This window comes from Bidens hawaiensis, unplaced genomic scaffold, assembly GCF_021521415.1.
Source record: "Bidens hawaiensis isolate Kalapana, Puna unplaced genomic scaffold, B.hawaiensis_p1.1 tig00055953_1, whole genome shotgun sequence".
NCBI classification, from domain to species: Eukaryota; Viridiplantae; Streptophyta; class Magnoliopsida; order Asterales; family Asteraceae; genus Bidens; species Bidens hawaiensis.
Window position 1 is genome coordinate 25,381 of NW_027500083.1, and position 13,723 is coordinate 39,103.

Genomic DNA, 13,723 nt, shown 5'->3' on the forward strand with positions numbered 1-13,723 from the left:
GTTTTCAACACATGCTTATGAAAGGGTGGATCTAGGTTCTATCTCAAAAATGTTTAAGAAAGGGAAAACAAAGTGTTTATGTGTCAACCCGACCCATTTTGACCCGTTCAGGTAGTGATGATTGAAAAGAAAGTTTTATTATGATATTGTTTTTTATTATGTTCTTCGCCTCGACCCGACCTGAACAACGACCGACTCGAAAAATTTGAACACCGAAAATATGGGACCCCATTGGCAAAAAATCCTGGGTCCGCCACTGGTCAAGAGAAGTCTCTTCTCCTTGTAAGTTCGTGAAGTTATGTTCGTTTGTTAAGTTCGTGATTATATAAAAAGAGTCGAGGGTTGTCACCCCAATATCTCGTGTTCGTTTATTTGATAAGTTCATTTGATATGATTGTTTGATCCGTCTGAGCCAATAATATATATATATATATATATATATATATATATATATATATATATATATATATATATATATATATATTATAATATATATATATATATATATATCTATATCTGTTCTTATGAAGTTATGATGATTGATGATTGTTCTTTATGTTTATCAGGTTATCAAACCAGTAACCATATATTAGATCATATCACTAATGTAGCAGACTAATTGGTCCACGCGTAATAGTGTGTAAATTAGATAGCTTTCTTATCTTGAAAGCGTTCCTAGTTAATTTGCATATAGGAAATTAAATGAGATTTTTCTCAATTTTTTTTACTTCCTACGTAGCGCATAATGTACACCATCATATGTTATACTGCGTACAAGTGGCACATGGTGATTTCCACATAATCCAAGAAGTAAGATCTAAGTGTTTTTCATATTATCAGTTCCTGCTATACATATTTGTTCTACTCAATTAAAAGATTTGCTTCGGTAAGAGGATGACTAATGATGCGCATGTCATGTTGATGTTTAATGTTCAATGGTCTACAACAACGGATTGTCGATCAAGTTTGAATTCATATACAACATATTGTTGTACAATATTAATTTACAATACAGAACTGAGAACTAATTCTCTACATTAATTGCTTAAGCGGTTGTGACCGACTCTCTGAAGAATAAATCTTAGGGGGTGTTTGGTACAGAGAAAAAAAATGAAAAGAAATGGAAATGGAAATGGGAGAGAAATGGAATTGGTGAGAAATGGAAATGGGTGGAGATTTGAAAATCATTTCCTTTATTTGGTACAATAGAGAAATGGGTGGAGAAATGGCGGAGAAACGGGAGCAGAGACCCTAATCACCGGTGGCTCATCGCAGGTCGGAAGTGGCCGGAAGTGGTGGCTCTAATCGCCGGTCGGCATCATCATCATCCTCGCAACACCCTAATCGTGATTTAGGGTTCCGATTTAGGGACGTGGGTTATGAACGGACGCGAACGCAGAAGTGGCGGCTCATCGCCGGTCGGCATCATCATCATCCTCATCGCAGAAGTGGGTTTCCTGAGTTGGCCGGAAGTGGCGGCGGCGAATCTGTGATGGCCGGCGGGAGGAAGGGATGAAGAAGGGAGTAGAGAAATCCATTTCTCTTCCAAATGGAGAGAAATCCAATTCTCCAATTTTACACTAAACCCAATTCCCAGAGAATTGAAATTCTCTACCCAATTCTCCTCTCAATTCTCCCAAACAAGAGAAATTCAATTCTCCACCCACAACTCTCTCTACCAAACACCCCCTTAAAGTTTTCTTATAATTTGGAAATCCCGAAAACCAGAAGCTGAAATCATCCACTGTCACAACCTCTACATACTTGTTTGAAGGCCTCTTCATGTTCACTCTCTCTTCTACTCCTTCAATCTTTCCTAACGGAATCGACACCTATACGAACAGTTATACAGTCAAGACACCACTTTGAAAAAAATGATATAATTAAGCATATATGCAAATACATCAAAGCCCATCAATTTACCTTACATTGGACATTGAACAACTCTCCTGCTGCAGAATCTGTCTTGATAGACCTATCACTACAAAATCCAACCTTTTCGGTAGTGATGAAGAGGACGCCAGCGATTGGTCCAGCTGTAGTGTATATGGAACATCGGGTCGCATGCAACAACTTCTCAGTGTCCCGGATACTGAAATTCTTACTGAAGATTCTTCCTTCACGGCCGAGTGGTAAGATTTTGGCACCATAACTCAACTTGTGTCTCAAAATTTCAACAGTTTGGGCATTAAGCTAACTGTAGTTAAAAGTTAAACAAAATGTTAAATTGAAAGAGTGAAATAGAATCGTTTAATCGTTACTGTATCCAAGTGAAACACTTACCATGGTTTTGATTGGAGACTGCAAGACTATCTTTTGTTTCAATGCCATTGATCATGGAAGAAGATGGAAGACTGTAAAGTGTTTGACGAGATTTAGACGAAAGTTGTCCCCTTGATATAATCCGGTAGGCCATGGCGCTGATTGAGAGTCTGTTATCCATATTTTGACCTCGGTTCGTCAAATCTGGTTGTGCTTAATAGTTAATGCTGAGTTGCTGGATTAAGTCTTCTGGATCATGGTATTTATAAGGTGATAAAGATGCCTAAACTACCAACTTGCAGTTGGATGAGTCACCTATGTGTCATGTTTGCCGCAAGTGGTTAGCATGTGAGACCCCTTTTGACTTGTAAGCTCAGCTTAGAATATTGGTATCTTATTTTGCTTAATCAGAGTGACATGTAAAGTTGTAGACATGCATTTAGGTTTTTATACTGGAGTCCTAGTTAATGGTTATAGTTTTACATGGGATCTTTTTGAGTTTTTTTTTCTCCTTTGTAGCACACAAACCATACCATGTGTATTGATGATTTGCATAGTCTTTTTATGTCCCACATTACAAAAGAAAGGGGAAAAAAACAATATCAAATTCTAATAGTCTGAAAAAAAGAGTACCATTGGCCCACAATAATAAGAACTAATTAATACAGCTGATTTCATGTAATATGTCCTCAGTTTCCTATTAAAAACATTCTTTCTTGGACCCATGGATTGTGCAATATAGAGAACTGAAAATGTTAGTACTTCCATCCAACCTAAGTGGCTATATATATATATATATGGAATTCAATGAATGTCTGAAACATTTAAATAGTAATCCATTGCTAAGAACTTAAGGCTTTTAGTAGAAGCAGCCACTGCCGCATAAACGCTAAACACCCTGCAATAACGACGGATCAATAGTTCTAAAATAGTTAGCAACTTAAATGTCTTTAAGGAAGTTGTTCTACATATGTTTTAGTATTGTCTTCTAGTCTTCTTCAAGCATGAGCATCTTTGTTGGCACAATTGTTGTTTGGCCCAATTGTAAAGCCCAACCCAAGAATTGTTAGGGTTTTTATATTTGGTAATATTTTGATTAGCAAGTTTGGTTAGTCTATTTAAGCCGAGTTATGGTTAGACATTAGAATAAGAGAAGTTGATGTAACCAAGTTAGGGTTCATCAAGAGTCAAACCGAGTTCGGGTTTGAGAGTTGTAATCAGTTTTTTAAGTTATATTTCCTGATTAGTATAAACGAGAGTTATTCGGTTACTTGGTGTTTGATTATCGATCTGGGACTTGAATTGGTATCAGAGCCAAGTTCAAGAAATCAATTATCAGTTGGTGGCGTGCCGTGGCTTGAGGAGGAGCTATCAATCGGCATATCGGAACAAGTTGGGTTTTCGAATTGACGTCTTGTGCGGTGAACGTGGAGAACGAGGTTAGTTCGATTAGTTGTAAGGGTTACGAAAAGAAAAAAAACTCATAATAGGTTTGGTTTTCTTTTTGGTGTACTTGCTTTGGTGTACGATCGGAATTAAACAGAGAAGAGGAGTTTATTTGATTGGTTGTGTGGTAAAGCAAATCAAGGAGGCTTTGAATTTTTTATGTTCTTTTTTTGCCACTGAAGAAGAATAGTTCAAAGAAAAAAAAAATAAACCAAGGATAAAACAAGGCGGTTTGATTTTTATTTTCTCTTGATTGGTGTAACAAGTTTTGGTTAAACAAACGGGTTTAATTCAAAGTTCGTATTTATTGGGTTAAACGAGTTAGGTTTTAACCAAGGTTTGATACGAGCAAGTTGGTTTGGTTCTGAAAAGTTGTTTAGAATTTATTGGTTTGTATTTGTTCCAACGAAGTGGAGCAAAAGGGGTTCGACGTCAATGTCAGGAGACGAAGAAAGACCGGTAATCCAACCCAAAGCGAGTGGGGGGATATCGTTGCAGGTTCCAAAGCTGAAGGGAACTAATTACATCACATGGGCGATCGTGGTGGAAGCGATAGTGGATGATCAAGACCTATGGGATGTTGTTCAACCGGAAGAGGGTATGGTTATTGATGCAAAGAAGAATAAAATGGCAAGATCGTTTTTGTTTCAAGTGGTGGATGGTGATATTCTTTTTCAGATTTCTCAATACAAGAATGCCCGAGATATATGGACGGCTTTGAAGGCACGGTATGTTGGGGCCGAGCGAGTTCAAAAGGCTCGACTGCTAACTCTGAAAAGTGAATTTGAAAACTCAAGATGGCGGAAAACGAGACTGTTGACGAGTTTGCAAGAAAAATAACAAGTATGGTTTCAAAGGCAACGAGTCTAGGTCACATATTCGAGCAAGATGTCTTGGTGAAGAAGTTACTGGATGCGGTTCCAGATAAGTACTTTCAACTCGTACCTCAATCGAGCAAAGTGTTGATCTCGATAGTTTGATGTTTGAAGATGCTATTGGAAGACTTAAGGCGTTTGAGGAACGTTTACGAGGGAGAGAGCGCGCTTCAAATTCGCAAGGCCAGTTACTTTTCAATCGATCGGAAGGTAGTTATAAAGGCAAGTCATATGATCAGTCCGGTAGCCGAGGTAAGGGTTGGCCGAGTTCACAAGGGCGTGGAAGAGGCTGTGAAACTGGAGGTCAAAACCGAGACGATGAGGACCAAGATGGTTGTGAAAACCGAGGTGGTCAAGATCGTGGGTCAAGTCATAAGGGACAAAGAAGAACCAATGATCGTCAAAGGGGAAGAAAGGATAGATCACAGGCTCAATGTTACTGTTGTGATGAGTTTGGTCACTTTGCGACTATGTGCCCGGAACGTATGAAGAAAAATGAAGAATCTAATTTGAACAAAGTTGATAATTTTGATCCATCTTGGTTTATGATAAAAGGTGAAGTTTGGAGATGAATCTTGCATTGATATTCGGGGAAAAGGGTCAGTTTTAATTGAAGAGAAAACGGGGGAGCAGCGCCTGTTGACCGATGTCTAGGGGTGTTCATCGGATAGGATAACGGGTTATTCAGTTTATTCGGTTCGGATTGTTCGGATTTGAAAATTTTGGAACCCTATCCGAAATCCAATCCAATCCGAATTAGGGACATTCCTATCCGATCTGAATTGAATTCGGATGGATTCAGATCGGATTCGGATAATCCGAAATTATCCGAATAATCCGTATAACAAATATACAAACTTAAGTTTTATTAAATAAACATACAAAACTGAAAAATAAAAATAAAACACTACAAGAACAAGGAAGTTAAGTAGTGTTAGAGAATATAACGACGGAGTCTTATGACATTTTTGTCTATGGTGTGTTAGGTTGATTGAACGAATAATGAAGTTATGGTTATAAAGTTATTGTAAATGTTAATGGACTTGGCTATATACACTAACAACATGTTATATATTCGGATTATTCGGATATCCAAATAACCGGAACTATCCGGAATTTTTTTGAAATCCATATCCGAATCCGAATAAGAATTCGGATCAGATTATTCGGGTTTCGGTTTTGGTTCGGGTTTTGGTTTTTTCGGATTTCTTGAACACCCCTACCAATGTTTACTGCATCCCGAGCCTACAGTGCAATATCATAAGTCTTGGTCAAGCAACGGAAGGTGGATGCGAGATTTACATGAAACATGATTTGCTAACCATTAAAGATGATACATGTAAGCTTTTGATGAAGGTGACAAGGACCAAGGACCGATTATACAAGATTAGCCTCAAGATAGCAAGTCCCGGTAAATTAGCTATCATTGGAATGAAGAATTTTGCAAGTTGGGATCTTCAAAGTATTGGACTGAAAGAAGACAAGCCGGTTACGAGTCAGATTCCAATCAAAGATCCAAGTTTCAAAATTCAAAGTCCAAAGAAAAGTGTTCAAGAAACTAAACACGTGGTCAAGAAAGTGATTCGAGCCCAAGGGAAGGCGTCTAATGATCAAACGAAGCAAGTGTTACTTCAAGCTAAGTGGAGCCCAAAGAACATTGCAAGAAATCAAGAAAAGCCTTGGGAGAATCAAGAGAATGATGACAAGCGTGAAGTTGAAGATCCGTCAATTTCGAGTAGGAAATTAGGGGGTGAGTTGGATGAGTCGGATACAACAATTGAGGGGGTGATTGTTGGCACAATTGTTGTTTGGCCCAATTGTAAAGCCCAACCCAAGAATTGTCAGGGTTTTTATATTTGGTAATGTCTTGATTAGCAAGTTTGGTTAGTCTATATAAGCCGAGTTATGGTTAGACATTAGAATAAGAGAAGTTGATGTAACCAAGTTAGGGTTCATCAAGAGTCAAAGCGAGTTAGGGTTTGAGAGTTGTAATCAGTTTTTTGAGTTATATTTTCTGATTAGTATAAACGAGAGTTATTCGTTTACTTGGTGTTTGATTATCGATCTGGGACTTAAATCTTTTTCTTCAAAATTCTTTGAAAGCTCTTCTGTTGATAATTCAACCTCCTGTTTTTCCTTTTGGGATTCTGACATATATATCAAAATTCTTTGCAAGCTCTTCTAGTTATTCCTAGTGCATTCAAAATTAATTAAAATGTCACTCTTTAGTTGAAATAAATTGGTTTTAAAATTATGTACTATAGCATAAACATTTTTTTTGCATTGTGGAAGGCGTAGATCAATTGGGGGAACCCGGGTTCGAGACCAGGTGTCTTTCCCAAAGGGTTGCAACAAACAGGCCAGAAAACCACCCCCAGTAGAGATCAAACAGGAGGTCTTGCGACTGAGCTGGGGGATCATTGGAACTTAATAGTATAAACATAAGTTGTTTAAATAAGCAGTCTTAGGCACTTAATTCCTACTATAGCACCACCACGGCACCACATGTGATACAAGTCACCTCCACGTTAATGAAACTAAAAGTTGAACTAATCTAAACCAATGTGTACATGGTCGTTTTCAATTTAGATTTGATTCGGTTGAATATGAACTAAATACATATTTGATTTATCTGACAGGCGTATCTTCGTTGCTTTATGTAGCACCATAGTTCATAGTTTTGTTGATTTTGCCGGACATATTCAAAACCGAGGAACCAAAATTGACAAGTTGGTTTAAGTATCCAAGTTTTACTTAGAACAACTTTTTTTTTGGTTACTTTAGGCTCCGTAAATATGTAGCACCTAATGTACATCATGTATGTATCATGACATGTAATTTTATAAGTCATAACTAGCTCATCCTGTTGTACCAGATGAATAGATCAAATATAGAAAAAATATTACTTAAAGTACAAGGATGCCTGATGATGTTTAACCATACAACAAATTGTTGTATAAATTTACATTTACAATATAGAGTTGACATCTAATGTTCTATATCAACTGCTTAAGCAGTTGTGACCGGCTCTCTGAAGGAGAAATCTTAAGGTTTTCTTATAATTCGGAAATCCCAAAAACCAGAAGCTGAAATCATCCACCGTCACAAGCTCAACATACTTGTTTGTTGGCCTTTTCGTGTTCACGCTCTCTATTACTCCTTTAATCTTTCCTAACGGAATCGACACCTACACAAACAGTTATGCAATCAAAATACTATTCCAAAAAATAATTTAAGCAGATATGTTAATAGTAAATACATTACATTATATTAATTTACCTTATATTGGAACTTTAACACCTCGCCTGCCGCAGAATATGTCTTGACAGACCTATCACTACAAAATCCAACCCTTTCGGAAGTGATGAAGAGGACGCCTGCGATTGGTCCAGCTGTAGTGTATATGGAACATCGGGTCGCATGCAACAACTTCTCAGAGTCTCCGGTACTGAAAGTTTTACCCAAGATTCTTCTTTCCCGGCCGAGTGGTAGGATTTTAGCGCCGTATCTCAACTTCTGTCTTACAATTTCTAGTAGTTTGGGTCCTAATCTCCCTACAGTTCAAAGTAAAAGAAACCGTTAAATTGAAAGAGTGATCAAATAGAACAGTTATCTTATTAGTTACTGTATTCAGACTGAATATTTACCACGATTTTGAATGGAGAATGAAAGATTATCTTTTCTTTCCATGCCATTGATTTTGGAAGATGAAAGAGTGGAAAGAGTTTGACAAGATTTAGACACCATTAGTCCCCTTGATACAATCGTGGCGGTCGTAGTGCTGGTCGAGAGTCTGTTATCCATATTTTGACCTCGGATTATTGCGATGTTGTTGTGCTTGATGCTGAAGTTGCTGGATTATGTCTTCTGGATCATGATATATTTATAAGGTGATAAAAGATACATAAACTACCAACTTAAAGTTGGATGAGTCATCTGTGTGTAATACTTGTTACAGGTGGTTTGCATGTGAGAAGTTGAAAAGCTTGATTGAATTGAATATATGCACCCCTTTTGACTTTGCTTAATCAGACTGACATGTAAAGTACTAAAGTTGTAGAAACTAGAAACTTAGGTTTGTTATCCTATTTAGCTATAGTCCTAGTTCAAGTTCATGGTTATAGACTTAGAGCATTCCGGTGGGTTCTTCAAATTATGTGAGAGAGTTCTTCATTTTTAGAGATGGTTAAAAGTGGTTGTGAGAGGTTAAAAGTTCATGGTTATAGACTTAGAGCATTTCCGGTGGGTTCTTCAAATTATGTGAGAGAGTTCTTCATTTTTTAGAGATGGTTAAAAGTGGTTGTGAGAGGAGGAGAGAGAAAATGTTACTTTTCATGGTTAAATTTGAAGAAACACACTGTTCACCTTTATAATTTTTTAATGTTTTTTAAAGTGATTGTGAGTGAAGAAGAAAGAAAAGGTAATGATAAAAGTATAAAAAAAAATATTATTTAATTGAAAATGAGAGAAAAAAAGATGGTGCTTTTAGTATAATTATAGAGATGAAGATGGAGAATCGACCGGGAATCGGGAATGCACTTATAGAATGTTTATATGGATTCTTTTGAGGTTTTCTTCTACTTTGTAGCACACAAAACATACCATGTGTATGCCTTGTCATGAGCACAGTTACACCACATGTCATGCATGATGTTATAAATCCTTTTTCTGACCAATATAACAAAAGAAAAGGAGAGGATAAAAACAATATCAATGTTTAATGGTCTGAAAAAAGGTGTATTGTTGGACCACATAAGAACCAATACTGATATTTGTGTAAATTATGCAAATGAGTAGATCATTTTACATTTTCAAGAGGTAACTGTACATTCAAATTGCCATTTTAAATAAAAAGGTAAAAAATACCATAATAAACGAGTCAAGATTATCATTTTCAGTTAACAGAATCAAATTATAACCGGGTCATTGTACAGGGATAAAATTACTGTTTTTGTGGATTTGTCAAGATTACCATCTTTACTCTCTAGTAAATGTAAATGTGTCAAGGTAATCATTTTTAGTAAACAGGCCAAGAGTTCAAAGTTATCATTTTTAGTAAGCGAGGAAGATCGGAATTTTCTTCATCACGAGACTGATTGGATCAGACACCCGAGAGACCTCCACAATTGAGTAAGTAAGAGGACAACAAGCAAAGAGTTATGCTTTCCAAGGTTACCAGCTTCAATAAGGCTGGTTGTTGTGATAAAGGTACTTAAATGTCACGTCATTGTCACGTAATCAATGAAGTTTTAACTAACCTACCCGTTAACTCACACGTGGTGGTTTAACTAGACATTGAATAAAAGAAAAAAAGAAAAAAGTGTAATTGGTGTCTTGGAGGTAGCCCCACCATTTCCTTGTTAAAGCCCATTACCACCATGCTAACTAAAGTCCGAGAAACCCGAGCCTTAAGTTTCTAGTGTACATTTTGGTTTTGGTTTAAGTTTCAGTTTTATTATTTCAACAATTACATTTTCGTTTTGTTTCTGGTCTGGTGGTATTCGTGTAGCTCACTTTTATTATCAAGAAACGATAACTTATTACATACATTAAACTACTCGACCACCGGATGAGTATAAAACTGGTTATTTAAATGATTGAAAAAAACAGACCGAAATTGCCCACAAAATAACCACCAATACCAATCTATTTTGACCTGTTATCCAACCCGTACAATTTCCCACACATTAGGAAAATCTAATGTCGGTACATGAAGAAAGCCGCTAACCTGCTGTTGATGAAAGTTAGAATAAGAAACAGAACAAAACAAATATTACATTCTCTTGAAAGAGCAAAGAATTACAACCATAGTTATGATGTTCCATCCGCGCCACCAAAATAATTATTTACAAGCACGAAACTTTAAAAAAAAAATCTAAGAAATAACGCACCTGTTGTCGTTTTGATCTTGAATCCGAATCTGAAACCAAAAAAAAAAATTAACAGAAAGAAGTTTAAACAACAAATTATAAATAATCATAAACACTATACTATGCAGAAATTACCACACAAAACATATCTCAAAGAAACCACATGTATTCACCTTACAAGATTCAGGAAACTTCAATCCAGCTTCATCACAACCAGCTTTCGTAACACGAGGGCAAGACCGCACATCAAGTTGTTCTAAAGACCGACACGCCTTTGAAACCATGCTTATTCCCAACACAGTAATCTTCGGACAATTAGTAATTTTCAAAACCTTCAAACCCAACCCGATTCCCTTGTTCACGTTCCCTAATCCCTGAAACGCAGCATCCGTCACCTCCTCACAGCACCCAATATCAAGAACCTCTAAACAAGTGCATTTAGAAAGTATGGGGTTCAACGAAATGTCCGAAACATTTAAACAAAAATCCATTTTTAATATCTTAAGGTTCCGAGTAGAAGCAGCCAGTGATCTTATCGAGTTGCTAGATAGATCCCGACACCCTGCGATAATTAACGTCTCAAGATTTTTACCAAAGTTAGCCACTGTGAATATGGACTTGTCTCCTAACAGTCTAGCAACTTTAATGTCTTTAAAGAAGTTGAGTAGGCTTCTGCAACGGTGGAGATTCCTAGATCGCCAACGTTTGGACACCTATTTACGTCTAGATGCTTTATGCGTTTACAACCGTTCACTAAAGCAGTCAGCCCAGTGTCCGTGATGTTGCTGCAACCATGCAAACAGAGTTCTTCTAACTTATGGCAGTTTTTGGAGAGAGATTCTAGAAGTTTATCGGTAACGAGGTGGCAACCTGCAAGAAGTAAGATCTTTAGGTCATGGCAGCCCTCTATGACAGCCGATAGTCCCTTATCGGTTAACTTCCGACAGTATGAAACATCTAATGACTGTAGAAAAGAAAGACCGGACCCAACGGCGGACATTCCAGCATCGGTAACACCTACAAAAGCATGATTGTTATAACTTGTCAATAAACTAATAACAACTGTTTTATAAATCCACAACTAGCAATAGCCATTTTGCCAAGTAGCAGTGTTTTCTAAGGCCGTAAGTTATAATTCGTAGTGTTAGGATCTCGGCTAAGTTAAACGAATGCGAGACGCTGAGACGTAAGGATTTATGTGGTTCGGTTTAAGCTGGCCTACGTCCACGGCCGCAACCATGAATTTATTAATACTTTATGATCTCAACACTCGTGATGAGTAATTACATGTACAAGGAGACAATAAATAAATATAGTGTCAGAAACCGGATTTTAACTTTGCGTGTACATACCTATTTTTAGTAATAGGAAATAAATTAAACTATTCTAGCAAGTAGCAACTAGAAACAAACTCGCCGGAAATCTTATCACCTGCCCATACCCCATAGGACAAGTTGCCTTACTAATATTATTTTGGTATACATCTTCGAACAGATAGATTAGCGTTTCTAGCTTAGAGACAAGAAAACATAAACGGAACATAATAAAAGATATCGAGTCGGTCCAAAAATCTCTTATGTCTTCAATCTTCATTAAACCCAATAAAACATGTCTCCAGGCCCCAAACCTGAGACCCTTGCCTCCACAAACCCAAAGGATCTTCGGGCTGTCGGGTTAGTTGAGTCTTGAGTGGGCTCGGTTTAATGAAGACAAGTTGGCACGTTTAATGGAAATAAATAGTAAAGTTTTTGGCCAGTTCTAAACCTTTTATTTAGGCTCATGCATCTTGTCTTGTGCACTAATGTATCTCTATATAGTATATATACTGATCTTGTAGACTTGTACTTTGTTATTCCTCTCGAGTGAGACAGAGCCATAAAAGAATTACCTTGCAACCCGTAGATGCAACCAGTAGATGTAGGTAGGCCATCTCTGAGATTTCGAGTGCCAAGACGAATATAAAATTGGCCTTGTATGAATTTTTTCCAGATATTTTGACTCAATTAAACAAAAACAAACATTTATTCAGATTTCGAATGCCTAGAACGAGTATAAAAAATTGACCTTATACGAACTTTTTCCATATATTTCGAAACAATTAAACATAAACAGACATTTTTTCTGATTTCGAGTGCCTAGAATGAGTAAAAAAAATTGGCCTTATACGAATTTTTTCATAAATTAAACATAAACAGACATTTTTTCAGATTTCGAGTGCCCAAGACGAGTATAAAAAATTGGCCTTATATGAATTTTTTCCAAATATTTTGAATCAATTAAACAAACAGACTTTCTTTTAGATTTCAAGTAACCAAGACGAGTATAAAAAATTAGCCTTATATGAATTTTTTCTAGATATTTTGAATCAATTAAACAAACAGACATTTTTCAGATTTCGAGTGACCAAGACAAGTATAAAAAATTGGCCCTATATGAATTTTTTTTCACATATTTTAACTCAATTAAACATAAATAGACATTTTTTCACTCGAATATATTTTAACTCAAACATAAACAGACATTTTTTTAGATTTCGAGTGCCTAATACGAGTATAAAAAATTGGCCTTATATGAATTTTTTTTCACATATTTTAACTCAATTAAACATAAATAGACATTTTTTCACTCGAAGATATTTTAACTCAAACATAAACAGACATTTTTTTAGATTTCGAGTGCCCAATATGAGTATAAAAAATTGGCCCCATATGAATTTCTTCCCGATATTTTGACTCAATTAAACATAAATAGATGTTTTTTCGTATTTCAAGTGCCCTAGAAATAGTATAAAAAATTGGCCTTGCAAACTTTTTTCCGATACTAATTGCTAGCTAAATTACCAGGCAACTTTTTCAGACTAGTTGCCAAACAAGGCCTAAGACATAATCAAAGCCTTATATATAGAAACTAATAATATATACCTTTGCAATTCTCTAGTTTGAGTACCCGCAAAGCCGTAAATTCGGTAGCTACAACACCTAGATCCGAATCAGTAACACCTGGATAAAACGAACGAGACGCCGGCTGCGAGAGATCAAGATCGATGATTCGAGGAAACCGGCCAGCCATTTTACGAAGCATATGCGGACCCGCACGAGCACAAAGCTTCCTCCGCTCTGTACTCTGAATAAACAACCATCTCTTGCACACAAGACCGAACACGTCCTTGTCTTTGTCGGTGTCGAGTTTAACCAACACTGATAGCAACTCGTCGTCTCGTAGTCGGTCGTTGATGCAGATTTCTTCGTCTAGTTGTTGTTCTGGTTCCAT

At 36.7% G+C, this 13,723-nt stretch overlaps 1 protein-coding gene and 2 pseudogenes across 2 annotated transcripts; all 3 read right to left on the reverse strand.

The window, feature by feature from the left end:
• Nucleotides 1–1,580: 1,580 nt before the first annotated feature.
• Nucleotides 1,581–2,331, reverse strand: LOC143601240 (GEM-like protein 6 pseudogene; annotated as a pseudogene).
• Nucleotides 2,332–7,501: 5,170 nt separating this feature from the next.
• Nucleotides 7,502–8,418, reverse strand: LOC143601238 (putative GEM-like protein 8). Its single transcript, XM_077078700.1, has 3 exons — nucleotides 8,231–8,418; nucleotides 7,863–8,137; nucleotides 7,502–7,770 (listed from the first exon to the last, which is right to left on the reverse strand). Exons 1-3 carry the CDS (start codon nucleotides 8,385–8,387, stop codon nucleotides 7,585–7,587), a joined length of 618 nt encoding a protein of 205 aa, XP_076934815.1. The 5' UTR covers nucleotides 8,388–8,418; the 3' UTR covers nucleotides 7,502–7,584.
• Nucleotides 8,419–10,245: 1,827 nt separating this feature from the next.
• LOC143601241 (uncharacterized) lies at nucleotides 10,246–13,723 on the reverse strand (annotated as a pseudogene). Its single transcript, XR_013147619.1, has 3 exons — nucleotides 13,375–13,723; nucleotides 10,627–11,470; nucleotides 10,246–10,503 (listed from the first exon to the last, which is right to left on the reverse strand). The product of XR_013147619.1 is annotated as an uncharacterized LOC143601241 (transcript).

Excerpts from the sequence above, each read along its gene's own strand:
- LOC143601238 (XM_077078700.1), bottom strand. The coding sequence starts at position 8,387 with ATGGATAACAGACTCTCGACCAGCACTACGACCGCCACGATTGTATCA. Across the intron at positions 8,138-8,230 it reads ATTCTCCATTCAAAATCGTG|GGAGATTAGGACCCAAACTA; the intron begins GTAAATATTCAG and ends TTTGAACTGTAG. Across the intron at positions 7,771-7,862 it reads TGTTAAAGTTCCAATATAAG|GTGTCGATTCCGTTAGGAAA; the intron begins GTAAATTAATAT and ends CTGTTTGTGTAG.